Genomic DNA, 22,335 nt, shown 5'->3' with positions numbered 1-22,335 from the left:
ATAGCCTTAGTTTTTATTTTTCCCTGTTTTGTCCAATGTTTCCAGATCATGAGCAGATCCCTGCTGGGCCTCTATTATTCGGCTGGTGGTTGGGCACTGTGTACCTTTGTTGGCCTGACCTGTGCCTGCCTGTGCAGTGAGCAGGTGTGGGAGAGCGTGTGTGAGAAACTTGTTCTAGGAGGAGCCGGTATTTCTTAAGAGTTTCTCAACCTTGTTTTAGATTTGCATCCGTCCTGTTCCCGACTTTGTTCTTTCCCCAATATTCTGATGGCAGGAGCCAGGCTCCTTTGTGCATTGGGAGATCCTCCCGGTGACCTCTGTTCTGTGGCCCTGTAGCCCTGTGGACAGTGATGTCTGGTGAGCACTCTGAGCAGGGCTCTCAGTCCACCCCGTGTGTCATCATGGTCCCCAGCCCCCTCCCCTATTCTTGCTATTGCATGATTTTCAAGGTGAGGCCTGGCCTCTGTGGCCTCCCTGTATCCGTGTAGCCCCAGCACCATTGTGTGGGACCTGCTCCTGTATTCCAGAATCTAGGGTATCTAATTTCAAAGGTATGCTGTGGCCTCAGCAGACTTCTGTAGGCCTTGCCTTCTAGACAAGGCCTCCACATAGCCACACACCACACACACACACACAAACAGGAAATGAGCAAGGTATTGCAGGGACTTGATGAATCATACCATGCTCATATGTCCCGGTCCCCTTGGCAGTTCAGACACCATGTTGGCTCAGGTACCCTCGGTGCTTCTCCCCCGGCTCACCCATGGTTTGATGTGGAAATAAACAGCTCCGTGCTGAGGAATCCTCCCTACATACATGCACTGGGCCTTAGGAGCTGAGACATATGCCCTGTGTGTGTGTGTGTGTGTGTGTGTGCGCGCGAGCGCCCTGCCCTTTTGTTTCCACATGGCATCCCTGCTCAGGCTTCCTCAGCCTGTTCCTGTGCGCAGGCCTCTGCTACCACATGACTGCGTTTCTGAGGCTTCATTTCCGGGTTCCATAAAGTCCACACTTTATGACCAAATGCCCAGAGTGTCAGTACTGTTTCCCCTGTAAAAGTTCAGCTCATTCTGCACTCCCTTTGATTCTTTGCGAGGGAAGGGCTCTGCACACACTCACTTTTATTCTAGAAACTTCTGTGGGATTTCGTCACTGTTTACTAAGTATTCCACATGACTTGATCCTTGCTATTTTAGGAAAGTGAGAGTCAAGTATAGACCGTTGCATATCTGTGGGGCTGTCACTGCAGCGCTCCACCCTGGCTTTTCTACGTTGTGTTAGGTTGTGCGCTTGTCCCCAGCGTCACAGAAATAGACACTGATGTGGCTGCAGAAGACACCCCCGCCCTGGGATTTTAGGCCTTTCCTATTTTTATAACAAAGGGCTGTAATTATAGTCTGGCAAGAATGAGCGCTGCAGGAGAACATAAAAAAAAAACAGGCTGAAATGGGCAGAATATATGAATTAATATTTCCTTTTATAATGCAGGGCAATTTACAAAGACCTTTAAAGCCTGGGGGGATCTGGCAGTAGTTAAGAGTTTGGGCTTTCTTTATAGGTTCCTGCCAGTGCTCTGGAGTCTGTGTCCTGAGACATGGCTTTGAACTGTTAACTCTTTGTTCAGCTCCTCTGCTAGTGTGATGCCATTGTTCCATCCAAGTCCGAAGCACCCTGCATCCTACGGTTACGTGACTTCTGTCTTCAGCAGGCTTTTTTGGCAATGGCAATCTTTCTCAGGTGCTCAACTGTAGAACTTAGACCACGTTGACCTTGATGGTGAATTTGTCGGCCACAAGGCAGCATGGATGAACTCAGGGTGTTCTTGATGTCAGTCACATTCCTCCAGCAGCCTGACTTTGCCCAGCTCTGCCTTTCCCCAGTTGTATGAGCTGCCTTTGGCTCCGTTTCCCCTGCTTGCTAAGTGATAGATAAACCAGTGTGTCCGAACCACAGCAGGCGCCTGAGCCCTTGATCATGATCTTACATGCCTTCCCGTGCAGCAAAGAGCTCCGGGTACTGTCCAACTCCCTGACCTTATTTCCTGTGCATCAGGGAACTTCCAAACTCCATGTCTCTAGAGCTAGCAATGCCAGCTCAGCACTCTTCATTTTGAAAAACAGAATGAAACCATCATAATCCAGTGACTCTGGGAACAATTTAAGGACAGAGAAATCTTTCTTATGATTCCGAAGGTAAAGGGGCCCTTATGAAGTAGCCCATGGTTGTGGGGGTTGTGCCTGACCTGTGTGTGTATGAGTGACTGGCCATGCAGAGCTTTGGGGGGCTGCTAACATCTCACTGTGCTGATCTTCTCTGTCCTCATCTGGCCGTATGTGTTGCAGTGGGACACGGATGGCGGCTTTCCTGGCTGTGGGAGCAGAGGCCTGGCGGAAGAGGTGCTTTATGATAACGCGGGCCTCTACGATAACTTGCCATCACCGACTATCTTTGCTCGCTCCTCTCCTGCTGACCGGAGGGCATCTCGGCCACCTGCTGACAGGCTGTCCTCTAACCACTACAAATCCCCCACCTCCGGCAGCCCACCCTGCTCCCCACCTGTCACTAACACCTCTTCTGTGGGGAGGGCGTCTCTCGGGCTACACTCCCAGGTACAGATTACGTTCCCGAACTCCCTAACATCACCAGTGGACCTGCAGTGACCATATACTCACCTCCTCCCACACACCAAAATGTTACAGTCTTCAGCCATAGCCTACTTCACAGTTAGCCACAGAGGGACTGGAGAGTTATTTGGGACCAGCTCCCAGTTTTTCTGGCTCACCCACCCCTGCTCCTGGAGGATTCCCCAGTGCACTTTGAGAATTACGTCAAAGATTATGAAAAGAGGCCATGCAACTTTCCAGAAGATTCTGGAACGGCAGGTTTCTCTAGTATGTTCTACCTTGTGTATAAGTAAGCAATGGTTGCCCCCAGGGAGTGGTTAGTTCCTGTCTGTAAACGTGGCCAGCACCATGCTGAGAGCCAGTGTGTCATCTGGGAGACTATGACGTGTGCCCTCCTGTACCTGTGTGACAGGAGGGCTCTGATTCTGGGCGGCAAAGAGGTTTGCAGCTGAACCCTTGTTTGCCCTCGCTCTGTGACATACATCAGCATTTCAGAGCAGACATGAACTGCCTTCATCAATTTTTAACCTAAGCATTCTGTATGCTCTGCCTGGAGTCCTGGCTGCCTCATTTAAGAACATTCTGGGAATGTAAAGCAAGAGGCTAGGCTTTCCACATTCTGTTCCATTCAGTTTTGAGAAAATAGCAGACACCAGGCAAGATCTAGGCGTCCACGTAGTGGTGACTCACTATTGCTCCAGACACTGCTTTGTCTGAACCGACACGGAGATCTTGCTTTGGTAGCACAAATATTCAGATGTTATCCCTGGAGAGTCTGACTCCAGGAGTCGGAGGGGTGTGAGCCACTGAGTGACCAGTGTGAACTCCACCAGCCTCTGCCAGTATCATGAGGATCCCCACCCAGTTCTGGCCAATGAGTCCTACCTATGTATCTGTCGGTTTGCTGGCATCATAGCTGTCTTTGGTTAGCTCGATAAATCTTCCACCTGTGCATTTGGAGTGTCCTCTCACAAGTCAGGAATTACATGGTGCCTGGCATAGCACTCCCACTGTTACCCAGCCTAGTCTCTCTTCCAAACAGGCTGGTCATTCCTTTGGGAACCCATTGGTGGTGAGGCCATACACTCAGAGAGCTCCTGGTTGCCATCTTGTGCATGGCTGTGCAGTATCATCAGGAGTCCTAGGGAGATGCCAGTGTCTTTACATTTTTAAGTGAGCAGCCAGAGGTTCGGGAAGTTTTGAAGGGCAGGCTCAGGATCCCCTAAGTGACAAGCCAGAATTGCAGATAGATCTGTATGCAGCCCCACACTGTACCTCCAGTGGAAGGAGAGGCAGGCAGTGAGAGTTGGGAGGACGATGACAGCACCTGGGTGTCAAGTTTCCTCTCTCTCTCTCTCTCTCTCTCTCTCTCTCTCTCTCTCTCTCTCTCTCTCTCGTTCACTGCCCGGAGTGCAGTGTTGCCTGCCTGCCATGTGTGAAGCTGTGCCCTGAAGAGTGAGAGAGGACTGTTGAATTTTTTTAAGCCTTCCTCCGATGATTCATCAGTGATCTGAAAGGAGGTTATGTACCCCATTATTGCATTGCTCAATTAAGGGCAAGAACCTCCCTGCACAGCCAGACTCTTTCTCTAAAAATAGCCCAATAATGGAAAAACAACTTAGCTCTAGACACACAGGTTCCCAGGCTCTCAAAGGTTGCTGCTGCACACCTGTGCATGGTCACTCAGAGCTGATTTATATCCAACACTTGAGGCCCCAGCAGAAACATAGCATCCTTCCCATTGCAGACAAACTTCCTGGTAGCCCTGGGTGCCCAGCCTTCATTGCTGGAAGCTTCCCATAGGGACATCACAGAAGCCCGTTGACAGAAAACTGAGTTGGTTTCCTTTGCCCTCTGACCATGCTAGTAGGTTGCACTTAAGAGTCAAAGACTAAAAGAAATAACTTTAGGTAAAAGGGTGCTTTTGCTTGATTGTCTTTAATTTTCTCTGTGTGTTTCAACAGTTGAAGAGCAAAAAACCTCCGGTGGCGTCTAATGGCGTTTCCGTAAAGGGGAAGGTTCCAAGCAGCCAGCAAAAAAAAGTAGATTCTGCAGGTGGCGTGAAACGGACAGCATCAAGTAAGTTCCCCTTCTGGCTCCTTGCTTCCTGCTTTGGTGCAGTTGGTCAACTTGAAGCTGGCTGGGCTACTTCTGCAGCAGATACCGGGCGTGATGGTGTGCTGGGAGGTAGGGCAATGTGCTTCCCCCTCTTACTGGCCAGGATCTCTAACCCAGCCTCTGTGACGGTTGCTTGGCTTTTTGGTATGACATTCGACCATGAGACACTGGGGCTTTGATCCAGGAGACTTCAGTTTGTGTCCCTAGAACACCAGTGACAAAGTCACATAAACTGAAGGCAGCCGCTTCATTGGTCTGATGTGCAGGTGGCTAAGCACTGGGCTGATTCAGAGGAAAGGGAGATGCTGGGCACCGAAAGCAAAGTGACTGTCACAGCAACCAGCACCTTCCATCCCTGCTGACCTCCTATAGCTGTGTCGTCAGGATAGGTGCCATGCACTCCACTGTGCAGTGAGGGAAGCACCCCGAGTAGAACAGAACAGCCAGAGGTCTCACAGCAGACCAGGTCTTCAGACTTCAGAGCTGACTGTATAGACCAAACAGAGGGAGACACAGCCTGCCTGGGGTTCCGCAGCTCTCCTTCATCTGCAGCTAAATTTGTGTGTGCTGGCTTCTTGAGTTTCTTTGCCCTGCCCTCATTGCACTGGGTGGTCAGCCATTCAGCCAGCCAGCTGGTGGGATGTGTTCATTCAGGACACCCCACTTGTTGCTGGGGATGGGGGAGAAGATCCTGCTAGCTTTAAAACGCAGGCCTAGGGACTGCAAGGGGCTCTGCTGGTCCTGGAGCTCCTCCATCAGTCTGAGCCAAGCAGGGAAGTGTCCATGCCAAATTATGGCTGGTCAATGCTATCCGGGATTTCTGTCTGAGCATTCCAGTCTGCAGCCTCGCAGTCGGTAGACCAGCCTCCGGGATAGTGTAGATAACTAGCAACCTTCACCTGGCGTCCTCCACACCCACCTGGTGTGGGAGAGAAAAGGCCTCAGCCCTGCCCATGCTGGTATCTGCTTCAGAGTCAGAACAAGGGCACAGAGAGGCTATCCTTTTCCATAGTCAAAGCATGGATGAGCCATGGGACTTGAGCAACACTTGGTTGCTTCCGCCCCAGGGAACCTTTGCGTTCTTGACAGGAGCTTGTCTATGCCTCGGCTTTCAACTCTGCATTTCAAGCAGGCAGGTCAGGAGCCTGTCGGGCTATCTCCTCATTGTTGCAGACTTCCTTGGGCCTCTCTTTGTAATTTCATTCCCTGATGCCTTGGGTGTGTTTACGCTCTTGTTCTTAGTGTTGTTAGTTCAGGGAGGTGCAGGAGCCAGAGGGATGAGTCGGCCTAAAATGCCTTGTTAAGCAAGATCTGAATCCCACGCGGGCTCCTTCAGCCAGGCGATTCTCATGGTCCTCCGCTCGCTTTATTTTCTGGATGATTTGTCCCAGTATCTAGTGGGACCTTCTGTAGGGAATGTTTTATTAACTTTGGTGACATCTAATGGAAACAAAAGGGAAAAATAATTGCATCCCGTGCTTTTGCCGAGTTCAGCCGATTGCATTACAGTTGTATAGTTGATTGCATGGGGACTACACGGCGGGGAAATTTATAAGCTGTCGTCTGTAGGTTTGTTGGGAGATGTATTGGTGTAGACAGGGGAGTTTGTACAGTTTGGCATAAAATTTCCTGGAAGTGCCTTGGTTTCACGAGACACGGTGGTTATCCTTGCGTTGTGAGTCTGGCAATGTCAGTCTGGGGGGGGGTGGTCTTTTTGGTGAGGGAAGGGATGCTGACTGGACATAGGAAATGCCCAAATCCTTAAGAAAGTGGTCAATTATGGTATAGCCAGCTCAGGGCAGGTACTGTATGAGCAAGCCGCTGGCGAGCCAGTCATCTCTAGTTGTCATGGGGGCTGCCTGTGAGTGTCTGCTCCATGCCAGGCATCTTCACACACAGTTATCCGTGTTAGGGAAATGCATCTACTTTTAAAGACTTGCAAAACAGCCCTTGTCCCTCTATGGCTTCTACTCTGAAACAGACAGACCTGTAGATGGACGGTGACAGAGGGGCAGGTGGGGTGCAGCCCCCAGAGCTGGCGAGTGATACTGCGACTAGAGATGCTGGAAGCCTCACAGCAGGCTCTGGCCAGTCATGCTAAGTTCTCCAGCCCCTCAGCATCTTTTCCAGAGAGGCTTTCCCTAAATTCCTATTGGGCTGCTTTAAGTTCCCCACAACAACACATAGTAGCCCGGAACTATAGGCCAGACTGAAGAAAGTGTGGGGCCTGAGTTCAGCGCCGTGTGAATGACTATGTGCTGGCAGCCAGGTTGCTGGTTTTCCCCCGAATCTTTTACTTATTCTCTCATTCATTTTTCATTCATTCATTCATTAACTATAGCAGCTATTTATAAAGGATTCATCTGGGGAGCTACGTTAAGTGCTTTGTAAATATTAATTGAACTCTTACAGCCGCCCATGAATGACCTGCTCTTATCCCATTTCACAGGAGGAGAAACGGGCACAGGTTTGTTCTAGGTCACAGGACTCCAAGATTGCCCTCTGAATAGTAGGTCTCCAAGCACCATGGACTGCCTCTCTATCTTTTCATTCAGCAGAGACACCCTCCCTATCAGAATCTCAGGCCAAGGAGATGTCTTCCCTCCAGCCAGGGCGAGGCATTCTTGTAAAACAGAAGTGGGAACAGAGAGGCTATGCACATAGGGAGAACTACAGAAACTCTAGAACATATTTTTAAAATCTATTTTACTTTGTGTGCTTTGCCTACATGTTTATCTGTGCACCCTGTGTATGCCTGGAGACCAAGGAGGGCAGAAGAGAGTCTTTTTTTTTTCTTTCTTTTATTTATTTATTTATTAAAGATTTCTGTCTCTTCCCCACAGCCGCCTCCCCTTTCCCTCCCCCTCCCCCAATCAAGTCCCCCTCCCTCGTCAGCCCAGACAGACACAGAAGAGAGTCTTGAATACCCCTGGAACTAGAGTTACAGATGACTGTGAGCTGCCATGTGGGTGCTGGGTCTCGAACTCTGGTTCTCTAGAAGAGCAGCCAGTGCCCTTAACCACTGAGCCATCCCTCCAGTCCCAATAGAGGTTGTTTTTGACCATAACAGATATGCTGTTCTGGTTTCATTTCTTTTGCTGTAACGAATACACAGAAACAATTTCGGGCTTGCAGTTACAGGTTACAGTGTGTTACTGTGGAAAAGTCAAGGCCCCTCACACTCAGATTCAAACGCAGAGAGAATAAATGCATGGCTATCTATGTGCGGTCACGTACACAGCCAGCTGTCTCCATTCTCACACATTCCAGGGCCCAGTTGGTGATATGGTGCCATGCACATTGGGGGTGTGCCTTCCCATCTCAGCTAATAGTCAAGACACTTCCTCACAGACATGGCCATTGGCCAAGCTGATCCCGATAATACCTTGTTAAGATGTTGTTCCCAGATGATTGTAGACTGTGTTGGGCTGACAGTTAAAACTGTCCAGGTCACTGCCTGGCCAGGTTCCAGAATCATTGCTCTGAGCCTTATTGACAATTATTTGAAAGCTGAGGGAAGGAGCACTTGGAGGGAGGAGCCCTGGAGGGAGTCCCCAGTATTCCTCTCCATTTGTAAATGTGCAGATCAAAGTATTAGAGGAATTGAGGCACGTAGAGTCCCTGCTTGTAACCCCCCTTTCTCCTCAGCACCAGCCAGGAGCAGGTCTGCGGTAGAGCGCTGAGCAACAGACCTTGGCAGTCTGACCCCTCTGGATGCGCTCACTCTTGGTACTCCTTATTTAGATGCTGACCAGTACAAATACGGTAAGAACCGGGTGGAAGCAGATGCCAAGCTGTTACAGTCCAAAGAGGAGGAGCTGCTGAAGAGGAAAGAGGCCCTGCGGAACAGGCTAGCACAGCTCCGGAAAGAGAGGAAGGACCTGAGGGCCGCCATCGAAGTGAATGCAGGTGTGTGTGGTGGGGGTTGAGTGGGAAGCTCTGATGGTCCATGCGCCTGTGTCCCCTGGAGCTCTAGAGTTCACCCAGCTCTCCTTTAGACCTTTGCGCCACAAGGTAGTATTGCCCTCCTGGGGTGCTGGCCTTGTAGGGAGCCCAGGGCAGCACAAGGTTGGCTGAACGGTGCCACCATAGGCAGGAACTGTGACCTGCCCTAGTGAGATGCCAGCAATTTCAAACTCAGCTGCTAAGGGCCAAGAAGGTTGGCAGGTTTTTTTTCCTTGTCTGACTCAGTGTTTCTTCCGTGGAGGAAGCAGCCACTGGGGCTGGGAAGTTCTCACAGAGCTTTGCCTAGGAAGAAGCAGCTCTCTATTCTTAGAAAGGCCTGGGAGAGCAAGGCTGTACCTGGTTTTAGGGATCAGGGAAAAGACTGTATTAGTGATCCTGAAAGAGGGACAGTGAGCAAGGAACAGCTCTCAGGGTAGTCACGTCTGGGGATGAGTGGTACCCAGGCCCAGGCTGTGCCTTCCTCGTCAGACCTCCCATCTTCCCTTGTACCTGGCCCCCCGACAGAGGCACAACTGACTTTTCAGATTTAGCTTCTGCCAGCTGAGAAGGGAGATGCCAGCAGGTGGGGAAGCCCAGAGGGGACCCTAGCTTCCAGAAGGCTTCAGTGCAGGCTGAGGCTGGTACATCTGCCCATCCTACTTAACCAGAGTTGAACTCTTTCCAAATTATGGCTGTTTGGGGAAGTAATTTTGGAAGCAGAGACCAGGAAAGGAGGTACAGATGGGCCCATTAGGATAGTCTGTGGGACCAGGTTGGGCAGGGTGTCAACATCAGGCTATCTGAGAGACACGGAAAGCCAAGTCTATGACGTAAGGGAGCATGGTGCATGTTGATCAGCTCCTCTACTTCCTGTGTCAAGGCACAGGACAGAGGTGCAGAAAGGCCCCAGTGTGTCTCTCAGAGACCAGGCTCCCTGTGCCCTGTGGTTTGCCCACCTCACTGACTTGGTTTTCTTCAGTGTCCATCTCTGTGCATTTTCTGCCCAGCTGGTCACTGCATCAAATTTCAAATAAATAAGTTAGCTGGCAAGCCCTGGAGAAATGTATGTGGAGGCCTACAGAGACGTGGGCTATGTTTTCCAACCACAGCAGCAGATACAGTAGCCCACATGCAACTGGTAGAATTTGAGACCTCCTTATTCAGCTGCCCAGTCAGGGGCCCCTTTGGACACCATGCCCTCTGAGTGAGTGTCAGGAAGGTCCTTCAGGCTTCTGAGTGGGATCAGGCTGTGGGCAAGACCTGGCAGAACTCAGCTATGTCAGCTCCTCTGTGAGGTGACCATGTGTCCCTGGGATTTCAGGTAGGAAGACCCAGGTGGCCCTGGAGGAAAAGCTGAAGAGGCTGGAGGAGGAGTGCAAACAGAGGGAGGCGGAGCGCGTCAGCCTGGAGCTGGAGCTGACCGAGGTCAAGGAGAGCCTGAAGAAGGCCCTGGCCGGGGGCGTCACGCTAGGACTGGCTATTGAGCCCAGGTCGGGGACATCAAGTCCACAGGTAAGTGTTCCGAAGGCACAGCACGAAGGAAGTGCCCCATGGTCTCTCAGGCAGTTTCCTTACTACTGTGGGTGGTGCCCAGTGTGTGGAGACACTGACTTCTGTGTTCACCAGAGTCTTTAAAGGCGGAGGACATGGCTGTCTTCTGCATGGTTAGTTCTGACTTGATGCCAGCTTGCTAGGCAGGAACTCATTCCCATGAGCCCTCCCTGACAATGCCATCAGGTCTCTAGAAGCCACGGTGACAGTAACATGGTCTCTGCCCCTAAATCTGGGGCATACATGAGAGCGTCACCTGTCAAGTTGGAGCCCTTACCATTAGTCATGGCTCCTTGTCCTCAGCTGACTCTGCCACTGAGACTTTCTCTTGTCCCCACTGTCCCCTGACCAGGAGTAAGCCTGGCCTCAGAGGCTCAGAACTGGATGGCCATGCTCTGCCATCTCCTGTGTCACTATGCACTGTGGTTGTCATCACCCCTGGCACTGGTGGCGGCATTCTGTGTGATTAAAACTAGCCCTCTTCCTCAGAGAGTAGCATGTTACAGGTGCTTCCACTGTAGACAGCTACTGCCTGGCCGCCCTAGGACACTCTCTGTGCACCAGCACCTCCACCCAGAGTCAGTGCTGCCTCTGAAGATGTCCAAAGAAAGATTTATGTTATCCAAACATTGAGCTGGGAGTGCCCCAGTCAGGAGCCCTCAGAGGTTCTGGGCTGACATTCTGCATGTCCCAAGTGTGTTTTTGGTGTTCTGTGTTGTGTGATGATAACATGGTCTCCACAGTGCCATGCTTTCCCAAAGGACAGTTTGCAATCCTAGGTAGAAGAGCCAGCAAGCCAAAGCCAGGTCCAAGTTAACTGAAGAGATAAGCTGATTCATTTTAAGCTTTCCAGAAATTTCTCTTCAGCATATGAAAAAGTGAGAATGGTCACAAACCCTCAATGCCATTTGGGGGTCACTCATTGCCTGTGAACCCCAAGCTAATGCTGTCTGGTCCTGGCAGCTTCTACAACAAGGCCTGACCCTTTTGGTAGCAGGCAACTCCAGGAAGCATTTGCAAACTTAGGAAGAAGCACCATGTGGATGGATAGGCGAGAGGTGGTGAGGGCAGTAGTGTGGGCCCAGAACCCTGCCTCTTAGTCTTCCATCCCTTGGCCTCAGCTTTTTTTCCCCCTTAAATGCATTGTCAAAAGGTGCTCAGGCACTGGCTGTGGTGGACCTTCCTAGTTTTGTCCATTTCCAAATCAATTTCTACTTTACCAAACTGTTTTTCCCTGAGAAATACCAGTGGCTGAGAACTACCCCTCACACAGGGCTCTCCTCTTATTAACAGTCTCCTGTGTTTCGGCATCGGACACTGGAAAACTCTCCCATTTCCAGCTGTGATACGAGCGATGCTGAGGGGCCCCTGCCTGTGAACAGTGCAGCCGTCCTGAAGAAGAGCCAACCATCCTCAGGCAACTCCCCTTGCCGTGGGCACGTGCTGCAGAAGGCCAAGGTGAGCCTCCCTGTCGAGCCGGATACCCGAGCTCAAAGTGAACCCCACTGCACTTGGCACTCAGCCTCTTCCAGTTCCCACACGCATCATTAGGGACTGGGGTTCAAAGACAACCACCAAGCCGGAACCCCCAGAGCTTCAGGTCACCTCAGAAGTGGGCAGGCTCCATCCTTTTGGGCTTGTCCTCCTTTGGGCAGCACAGACTGGGCTGAGTGACCACAATGTCCTTTCCAGCACTTACATGCTGTGATTCTCCAAAGAAGAAAGATAAAAGCCAGAAAGGTATTTCTCTTTCCAGGCTGTCCTCAGCACCCTGGCCATCAGCCAGCGTCCCTCCTCTCCTGCAGTCAGGGAGAGGAGCCACCAACAACCTTTGCCATGATTAAATCCTAGGGATTCTCAAAGCATAATTTCCAGATGACCAGAGCCAGCACTTCTCACCCATGGTGACAGAAGCAGTTGTAGGTTGAACTGAGTTGGCCTGGGGGCGGGACATGAGTCCAGATAGTGTCCCTCTGTTCTGAAGACGGAAGAGACTGAGCATGCACTCTGCGAGTCTCAAGATCTCACAGCTGGCATCGATGTGTCCTTTCAGCAGCCTAAGCCCCTTGCTCAGGAGCAAGAAACATTTTGCTTTCAGCAGGACAGATTGCATGCAGGGCGAGGACTGTGCTATGTTCTTAGGGTGTCCTGGGATGGTGGTAGGAACTGTGCTTGCCCAACCTCTCAGTGTGTGTGCTTCCCCAGCAAGCATGCTTTCTAGAAGGCTCCATGGGCTAGTTGGGGAAGGTTATTGCGCTGGCATTCCAGTGGCTTCCCTGAGCATCCCTCAGGCCTTCTTAGTCTATAGCCATCTTCTCCTTTGCAGAGGACCACTTTGCCTGAGCCATGTTAGACTGGAGCTGTGCCATTCCCCTCCCAGTTTCTTTACCATCAGAGAAGGTGGGGAGAAGTCAAGCCATGCGGTGAAAAATAAAAATAAATGATTCCTTGGCTCAGGCTTTTCAACCTTATCCCCTTCTGATGACGAAGATGAAATCTATGACTGCCAGAGTGAGACACAGCCACCTCCAGCCAGTGCCAATCTGCACAGGAGGGAGGTCACTGCTTCTCGTCCCAGCTGCTGCCAGTGCACAGATAGGAGGTGTGGATGCTCTTGTCACTGTGGCTAGTCTCTCACACAGCCTCATAAGTGGATTTGAGCAGGATGCCCCTAGTGTTTAAGGGGCCCCTCTGGATATGAGGTCGGATTGGGGACATACTGACTAGTTTGAAAAGTCTCTTGACTTTTTTTAGAATCAAGAGTTCAAGTGTAATTAATGACTAATGGCACCGCATTGGCAGAAATAAGAACCCTAATGGAGCTGTTGGCAAAACCAGAAATATGCACAAGGGGGTGGAGTGTGGAGGATGGGGTACTGCAGGTTGGCTGGTGTCTCGGTTCTTTAGAGGGATATGCCTGGCCAGATTCCCCATCTCAATCTCCCCAGATACCTCCATGGTGACTGAGAATAGGTGCTGAGAGAACCATGTCTAAGGATAGCATTTAGGGGCTGCTGCCACCCCTGGTAGCTACTGTGTCCACTCCTCCTACCCATTCATCCATCCACCCACCCATCCACCCATCCATTCACCTACTCATCCACCCATCCATTCACCCACCCATCCACCCATCCATTCACCTACCCATCCATCCATCCATCCATCCATCCATCCATCCATCCATCCATATATCCATCTATTTACCCATCCATCCACTCAGCCATCCATCCACCCACCCATCCTCACATCCATTCACCCACTCATCCACCCACCCATCCATCCACACTTTCCAACTTTCACTTTCTTTTGGTAAAATAAGCAAAGCTGTCCTGATCTATTGAACATTTCCAAATGTGTGTCTCGTTGGTATCACCTCCAGAACTTCATCTTCCTAGACTTTGTCCCCGATAGACCATCACTGCCTTCTTCCCGTGCCTCTGGTACCCACCATGGTACTTTTTGTCTCTATGAACCTGACTACCTTGAACTTGCACATAACTAGACTCAGGTCCTATGAAGTCCTTAAGTACATGGAATCCTGGAGATCCATGATGTACCAGGAGTCATTACTCCCTTCCTTGTTCAGCTTGATGAGTGACCCATGTCCAGAGGCCACAATTCCCTATTTGCCCCTGCCGGGTACTTGGATTGTGTTTATTTCTGACTGGCTACATATAAGTGGATGCGCTGTATAACTATTTTGTTCAGGGGGAGCCTGCATTCTGTTGTTTGTGACTGAGCCCCCACACTGTGTAGGGCCATGGTGGCCAGGATCAAATCACCTGTACTCACACACCTCTCTTCTCCAGGAGTGGGAGCTGAAGAATGGGACATAGAGGGAGGCCAGCCGCACCCAGACAGAGACTGCGTCCTGCCACCAGCCTCAAGTGTGATACGTGTGCCTCCCAAAGTGGCCTGAGCATGACTTCAGAAGTTTGGACTGAGTCTGACGCTGACCCTTGGCCAGCGTGCGTGCACGCTCTCTACTGTATGACGGTGCCCTTTAGGAAAATTTACTTTAAGACTTTGGTGTCCAAATTTGCTTGTTAGAAAGCAGAAACAAAAGGGGTTGACAAGTTGTTTTGAAGTACCCTCTGGCAGACGGGGCAGGCATGGTTCTGAGGCTCTCAGCTCAACCCTAGCTTGCAGCCATGGACCATGGACCATGTGCCCCTGGGAGATGGAGTGGCCCAAGCCTTCCCCATGTGCAGCCAGAGTCCATACATCATCTTGTTTGCCAGAGAGTCCTGCTCTACAGTAGCATGAACTCCTTGTGTCTCTACAGCACCCCCTCCACCTGTCCCCTTGTCACTGGAGGTAAAGCCATGAGGAATAGTGCTGAGAAGTGATTTTTAAGGTTTGGTTTTGTTTGGGGGCAGACACTTTTGTTACCAGGATGGAAAAGTCATTCTTTTTGCTAATGTTTTCTTTTAAAGAAAATGTCCCTTTTTATCATGTGCTAAGCTTAGATTTTAGGGACTTTTCAGAGGCCCTGTTTCCCATTTTATGATGAGGCAGCACTGAGCTTTTCAGTCCTTGGCTAGCAGTTGCCCCTTCGCCTTGACCTGAGACCCCTGCCTCCCCTACTGCTGGGCTCCTCAGCCCAAGAGGTATACTGGTCACTGTCTGCCTGTAGATCTAACAGTCGGAGCTGGAGCTTCCTTTGGAAACAGAGCAGGTTCAAGAACCCATAGTCAAGTCTTGACCACCTTTGAACAGAGACAGATCCTTCCAGAGCACCTCCCTCCCCTTTATAGTTGAAGCCATGGCTCACAGATGCCCTCCTGTGCCCAGGTTCTGACTGGGTGGGTCTTCTCCTCTCCCCTGCCTACCTCTGTGCACTGTTTCTTGGATAGTTCATTTGCTCAGTATGCCTAGCCTATAGGGCATCCAGCTCATGGATGGGTCTAGCCTCTCTATCCTAGGGGTCTGAGAGTCAAACTGGCTTTTTGGACTTCTAGAATACTGTCCAGACCTTTCCACCATGGGAAGTTGAAGGCAGTGAGGGGGAGTTAGCCATCCCCACAGACTAATTCAGGGCCAGTTATACACAGGCAATGGGCTTATTCCCGAGACTGAGAACCTGGTGATGTGATGCCGGAGGCGAGCCTTCCCACTCCAGTGCAGAATGTCCTCAGCATGCACAGGAGGAAAGTTTCCCAGGCACTCTATAGAGGTGCCTTTTGCTTGCTCTCTGGGCAGCCTTTATGGTTAGGGTCCATACTCTGTGCTTCAGCCCTGATGCAGCTGTCTTAGAGTCACCAAAGAGCAGCCAGGTGGTCACCAGTGGACAGGGACATCACACCAGACGTCTAAGCTGCTCAGCTAGAGGTCCTCCCTCCTCAACTGTCATACGGTGCTTCACTCTCGTGCCTTCCTCCACGGGGCAGTTAGGATTCTGTGTGGACTAATTTCTGCCAGGGAACTGTGGAGAAGGACCAGGAAGAGGGATGTAGCCTATTCATGGAGCAGCAACCACGGGAGCCCTTGGGTCATCACAGGGAGCTGTGACCATTTCTCGTCACATGACAATGGTGCTCTGAGAGGAAAGAGGGATTGTCCTGCCATAATCTGTTGCATGTGGGTTTCAGAGCAGTGCTTTTGGCCACTCTGATGGCAGCCTGCTTTCCAGTAAAGCTGTGCCAGGCTTTGATTGTTACCAAAAGAAGGAGAACACGCCCAACTTAACATCCAGTTCTGGCCAGCATAGAGGGACGTCTGTAATGGTGCGGGGATGTTAGGAGAGCACCATGTCCAGCAAATATGCCAGATGGGTTTGTCCTGATGAACACAGTAGCTCCAGGTCCTGGTGTTTATATCTTATGCTGAGAAATCTAGGCTTGTAATTCACTCTACCCTAGTGGATCCTGTAAGTTCCACTGAGCCATCTAAAGTAGGTCCCAGGGAAGGCAAGGCTCCCGACACAGGGTTCTGCTGTCCTGTGTTCCCCTTAATGTTCTTAGATTTGGTCAGAAAGATAGTTTAAAGCATTTGCTTCAAAATAAGTTATTTATTTGTATATGTTCAATAAATATAGTTTTAATTTATATATGTACATATTGGACACCCACGAGACATCCGGTCAGGATGAACAGTGTTCTCATTCTGTGACCCTCCCAGAGCCACAGGCATGACCCCAGCCGTCCATGGCACTGGTCTGCCTCGTGTGGAACCCAGTGGGCAGAGGGCCGAGCCATCCTCCTCCTGTGAGCTGTTGGGTCCTCTGGACCATGGGAGGTGCCCCGCCTTTTGGGATCTCTCTTTGTCCAAGGCCAAGTGTTTCTTGGGGTCTACTTTTTGTCACAGTTTGGCAAGATGTCACCAGCTTTCATAGTCCCCTCCACTTTTATGTCTGTTCACTAACCCTTTGTATACAAATATGCTAGCCTGTGGGCTTGCTGTGGTCCCTGGCTGGGGCAACGGGTGTGAACCCTCGCTCTCACCCAGTCTCATGTACCAGTGTTCTTTCAAGGGTGAGCATGGGTCAGCCAGGATGACCTGTGGGCTGGGTATGGACCTGCTGCACTCAGAATCTCCCAGAATCCTTGCTGCTCTCCTGCCTCATGTACCAGTGTCTTGTCTCTTCCCTATGCATGCCTTGGTACTGGGTGCTGCCTCGCCCAGCTATCCCTCTCATTCAGCCACTTTCCCAGTTTGCTCTTGGCTGTTTCTTTGTCGCTAAACCCACACCGATGGAATGGAGAACTGGCACTTTCGGAAAACCCACTTTGAAAAGCAATATCCCAGGCCCCTAAGCCACCAAGGAAGGCTTAGCTTCCACTGTGTGGGGCTGGCAGTCCCCCCGTTAGAATTCACATGCAGGCAGCAGCAGGAGTGTCCCTGATCTCTCCTCCCAAAGACAAGGGACAAGCCTCCCCTGCTGTTGATAACCACCCTGTGCCACCCTCTGGGGATACCTGAGCCAAGTGAGTCCTCCACCCACACCCAACCTCACCAGCACACAGGATACCTCCAAGGTCCATTCTCTGGGTGTGGCCACATCAAAATGATTGACTGCCGTCTTCCTCCTCCTCTTCTTCCTTCTTCTAACGTCATTTTAAACAAGAAACATTTCAAATCCATGACATATTTTTAAATTAACTGAATGTCTGGGTCCTGTCCCCACTGATGTACTACTAGCCACACCAGAGGGCAGGTTTTTTACTGTGAAATAGACTGAAAATAACAAGAACACTCCTGTGCTGTCTACACACAGCTCAGCCCCGGGAAGAGGCCGAAGCCATGAGTGGCCACGTCGCTGGTGTGGGAAGCCCGCCCCTTCTTTTTAAGGGACACCCTTTGCCAGTAGCTGGGGACTGTACTGGCTTTAGAAACCTCGACTTCCCAACACACCAGATTGGATTATCCTTTCAAAGTGGAGTCTTCAATTCATACTTCTTAGGGACCAAAGGTGTTTCTAATGTGATAATGTTTTTAATTGATTTTCTAACAATGGTTTGCTTTCCATTTTAACCCATTTTTACACTCTACGTATTCCAAATAAACTGCTCGTGGCTCCAAGTTGTAAAATGTTTTCACGTTATGAATGTAATTATTTCCTTATTGTATTTTTTAAAAAAAAAACTAAAGTCATATTTAAAATAATCTTGGAAAGACACAGGCAAAGAAAAGAGAAAGGTTTTTTTTTTAGTTAACTATGTTGGTAGCCCATTTGAAATGACTGTAAATATATTTTGATTGTTCAGCTCAATGTATTTAATTCAGAAAGTAAAAATTTTTATGCAGAGAGACTTGCAATGAAAAATCCTAGTTTTCAGCCCATTTCCCCCCATTTTGTAGTCACTTCATTCAACTTTTCTGCTTTACAAACTGATTTTTCTACTGTTGTAAGTATGTACCCATCGACTGGCGCCCATTGGCGGGACTCGTTTGTGTTTTAATAAAGCTGTGCTGTGCGGCCCAGCCTCACGTCCTCCTGACCGTGGCTCACAGTGCAGCCCAAGATGTCCAGAGTTGCCTGAGTCATCATTTCCGGGGACATCAGAGGCCACCGGAGGGAGGGGCTGTACACGAGAAATCCCTCTGCTTTAGAGGATCCTTAGGCATATTTTTGAGTAGTTTGGTCTGTGGACCTGAGTATTTAACTCAGTAGACACTGTCACTACCTCCTTACCTCCCAGCTCTGTGCCAAGTGCTGGGAACAGAAACCAGCTCCCTGAACTGGAAACTGCTTTCGGGGAGCCCACAGAACACAGGTTACTCTCCCAGTGGAGGTTCCCTGGAGATGTAGGGAATCTTAGGTGAGGTGACTAACCTTAAATCCCTTCGTAGAGTTCTGAGAGGTGTAGGGATTATGTGAGCTGGGCACTAGCTGCTTGCTGCCCAGTGTGGGACAAGGATACAGGTAGTGAGGGGAGGGCTGGGGTGGGCTGTGGAGGATTTGGTCAAAGGTCCTGTAGAGAGGAGTAGGGCGCCTTGCAGTCTTCTTGGGGCCTCCACAGGTACCCTGTCAGCTGATGGCTGGCTAGTGGACAGAGAGCAGAACAGATATGGGAACCCACCCAGGGAGGCCCCGCCTGCCTCAGGGGCTGTAGTCAGTAACTTGAGCGACACTGTGGAGGAAATGCCCAGTGGGGAGCATGGTGGCCGCAGGCAGGAGCTAAGTCTAGGACCAGGCTTGACATCTGGATCCAGAGCCACTGGGACCAAGCACCTGGGGACTGTGGTGAGAGACGTGGTGGTGTTCTGGACATGGCCAAACCCAGAGGCCCACTCAACCCACTCATGGCATTGGGTGAATTCCAGCCATTTATCACAGGTGATGGAGGGTCTTGCTGCACTGGATCTGGAGATGGGACCCAGGCTCCAGGGCGGCTGCGAGGACACAGTATTCCCCACGGGCATTCAGTCTGTGGGGGTTCCTGGAGCTGCATAAGCTCTGAGAAGGTAGGGCCCACCCTCCCTTGTCCAGGGCTGGCCACTGAGTCATTGAGCCTGTTTGTAAGCGAGCCCTCAGGGTTTGGAGTCCTGGTGTGCTGCTGGAGAATGAAGGGACTCTTCAGTGTTTAAAACTGAGAGGGTGACTGAGCGCTGGGCCACAGAGGCCCCCAGGGCACTCTGGCTCTGGGGTATGGTCTGTAACCCAATGACACAGAGCTTATCAGAGATGCACGTCAGGAGCCCCCACAGGAAACAGAGGAGATTATCAGATGTCTGTGACTCAGGAAGTTTGCGACAGATGTCAGTTTTATAAGACTGTTAAAAAAAATGGTTCTCTCTTCATGGGAAGAGACTGGAGAGTCAAAACCTGAGGGGGGAGGCACAGCTGGGATAAAAACTCAGTGGGTGGGGACAGGTGTGCATTCCTCTTGAGCTGGAGGTGGGTGCCCAAGCTGTTCAGGAGCATGGAGAGCACCCTCACAAATACCCTTAATAAACCTTTCCAAGAAACACCAATCAGAGTAGCACTGGTGTAGGGATAAGTCCCGCCCCTTAGGGGGCGTGTTTGCCTCTGGCTAATGTTTGCCTATAAATTTGCCGAGCATGCTTTCAGACGCTGCTTCTGCTTTCCTGGTCTCTGCAGGAAAGGTGGTTCTGTAAGTCTATTTCTCCATGAAAACTGTATATATTTTTACAATCTGTCTGCATTCGTTTATGCCGTTACAAACTGGGCATCTCCTTCCTGGGGTGTTAACCTTCCCTCTGGGAGTCTGGCTGGCCTACAGTATGGTTCGCTCCAGGTCCAGTCTGCCTCTAGAAATGCCAACTGAATGTCCATGTGCAGACTCACCAGTCCAGAGTTGTGGCCTACTGCCTCTAGGGATGTTTGTCTCGGCATTCTACCCGATGTGATGCTGACTGCTACACACGAGACATTCTGCTGATTGGGTCTCCAAGGAGCAAGTTAGGGGGTCTAGTGAGACAGGCCAGTCCCAGGGCCATGTCAGGAAAAATTGAAAATGGAAATTGGAGGCTCAGAAAAATCACGCCTAAATCTACACCCACGAGGGAGGCTCATTATCCCCTTTGCTACAGATCTTTTAGGCTTACCTTAGATTGTCTCTGGGCCAACTTCATATTACAGTGTGCAAAGGGACATGCAGAGGTGTATCCCAGTGTCCCACCCACTGTACCACCTGTAAGCAGAGACTTCTCTTTCATTCCCGGCCACTCAGACCTGAATAATCACACAGGAGCTATATTAATTACAACACTGTTAGGCCTATTAGCTCAGGCTTCTTATTAGCTAACTCTTACATCTTAAATTAACCCATTTCTATTAATCTATGTATTGCCATGAATCTGTGACTTACCAGTAAGGTTCTGGCATCCTTCTCCTTTGGCAACTACATGGCATCTCCCTGACTCTACTGTCTTTCTCTCTGCATTCAGTTTGGTTTTCCCTGCCTAGCTCTGTTCTGCCCTGCCATAGGCTAAAGCAGCTTCTTTATTAACTAATGGTAATAAAACATATTCACAGCATACAGAGGGGAACCTCACATCATACACCCACCCACAGCTGTGACATAACAGTCTGTTCCTATAGTGGGCTTACAGGGCTCACAATGGTTGCAGATGAGACCTGCCCTTGAGATGCAGAGGCCTTGCATCTGGGACATGAACTCTCAGCTTCTACCTCCACTGCTGAAGAGACCTCTACTGGGGACATTGTTATGCTGAGTTGACAGCAGATGACAAAGCCTGTGAGGTGGTGGGACCAGCAGACCCCAGCCAGGCTGCAGCAGAGCCTTGATGCAGGTGGCATCTCCTCTGAGAGTCTTGAGATGGATGCTTCCTTTTGCCCGTGGCTTCCTTCCCACGTTTATGTAGATATACCATTGAGTGCATGGTGCTCGCAGCCCTTCCTGCTCCTTGCTCTCCACCAGTGTGGTGTAGGAGGTCCTTTTGTCTATGTGTTGCTTTCATTGGTTGAATAAAGAAACTGCCTTGGTCTTTTGATAGGGCAGAACTTAGATAGGTGGAGTAGACTGAACTGAATGCTGGGAAGAAGGAAAGACAGGCAGACACCTTGGTTCTCCTACCAGAGACAGATGTTGGTTAGACTCATGCTGGTAAGCCACAGTCAAGTGGCTATACACATTAATGGAGATGGGTTAAACTCATATGTGAGAGTTAGCCAATAAGAGGTTAGAGATAATGGGCCAGGTAGTGATTTAATTAATACAATTTCTGTGTGATTATTTCGGGTGTAAGCTGGTGGGCTGCCAGGACAAAACAAAAGGACCTGCTCTTCCTGTTACATCAATGGTGTTTGAATTCCCCTTAGCCAGCAAGAGAGCCCCTGAAGGTTCTTGCTTGCTTTCTGCACAATGCTATATCCATATTTTCTACTTTTAAAAACCAGTTTTTCCTTTATAAGCATGCCACCCTGGACAGAAACCTAGTCCCACACACCTTCCCATCAGCGCTCCACAGAGTTCAAGTCCCACCAACCCTGCTGCCCTGTCCTCAGGCAGCTCTTGACAGGACAACTTCAGGATGCAGCCATGAGCTCCACAGACTCACTCCAAGCTGTCTTTGTGTAGCTTGAGGAGGGTCCAGAGGCCGCTGGACTCCTGCTTCCTGACACACTGGGAGAGAGGGAACACTTAGCCCACACAGACTGGAAACCCACAGTCCGTTACCACAGCCTGTCTCCTGCAGCCTAGAACCAAGGCTGAGTCACTTCAGCCAGTGCTTAGCCCTGATCCTGCATGGTCCAGGCACACTACTATATTATGGCAGCATCTCTGTTTGTCCCTGATGTCAAATGCAGAGATCCTTGATGGCGCTTGTCTGTGGGTGTCCTGGCCATCTTGCCTTTTTATTCTGTTATGTGGAAGCTGCACTCTGGCTTTATAGCTGACAGGTGGTGCAGGAGACGCCATAACATGAAGCAAATGCTTCCTTCTGTGTTAGCCATGTGATCTGATCAAAACCTCCAGACTTAACAGGAGGAAGATGTAGAGTCCAGATCTCCAGCCTTTCAGTAACCTTAAGACATATACCTGCCACTGCACCCAATCAGAATACCATGGTTAGGATGATCTCCACCCAGTACCCGCCACTGCACCCAATCAGAATACCATGGCTCTGTGGGCCAAATCTTTAGAGGAGCGCCACACTTCAGCTGTTT

General features: G+C 50.3%; 1 protein-coding gene across 3 annotated transcripts in view; it reads left to right on the top strand.

The window, feature by feature from the left end:
• Nucleotides 1-18,209, top strand: part of Afap1 (actin filament associated protein 1) — a 114,537-nt gene extending 96,328 nt beyond the window's left edge. For 2 of the 3 annotated variants that reach the window (XM_050141108.1, XM_050141109.1), the window contains exons 13-17: nt 4,589-4,703; nt 8,487-8,651; nt 10,009-10,199; nt 11,532-11,696; nt 14,048-18,209. In XM_050141108.1, coding sequence (XP_049997065.1) covers nt 4,589-4,703; nt 8,487-8,651; nt 10,009-10,199; nt 11,532-11,696; nt 14,048-14,074 — 663 coding nt within the window. In that variant the 3' untranslated portion in view covers nt 14,075-18,209. Of the gene's footprint in view, nt 1-2,342; nt 2,610-4,588; nt 4,704-8,486; nt 8,652-10,008; nt 10,200-11,531; nt 11,697-14,047 lie in introns of all 3 variants that reach the window. The other variant, XM_050141110.1, reaches the window with a different exon arrangement.
• The last annotated feature ends 4,126 nt before the right edge of the window (nt 18,210-22,335 follow it).

Source organism: Alexandromys fortis, unplaced genomic scaffold, assembly GCF_014885135.2.
Source record: "Alexandromys fortis isolate MF-2015 unplaced genomic scaffold, M_Fortis_MF-2015_v1.1 scaffold_7, whole genome shotgun sequence".
NCBI classification, from domain to species: Eukaryota; Metazoa; Chordata; class Mammalia; order Rodentia; family Cricetidae; genus Alexandromys; species Alexandromys fortis.
This window is presented reverse-complemented; position numbering and strand designations above follow the sequence as displayed.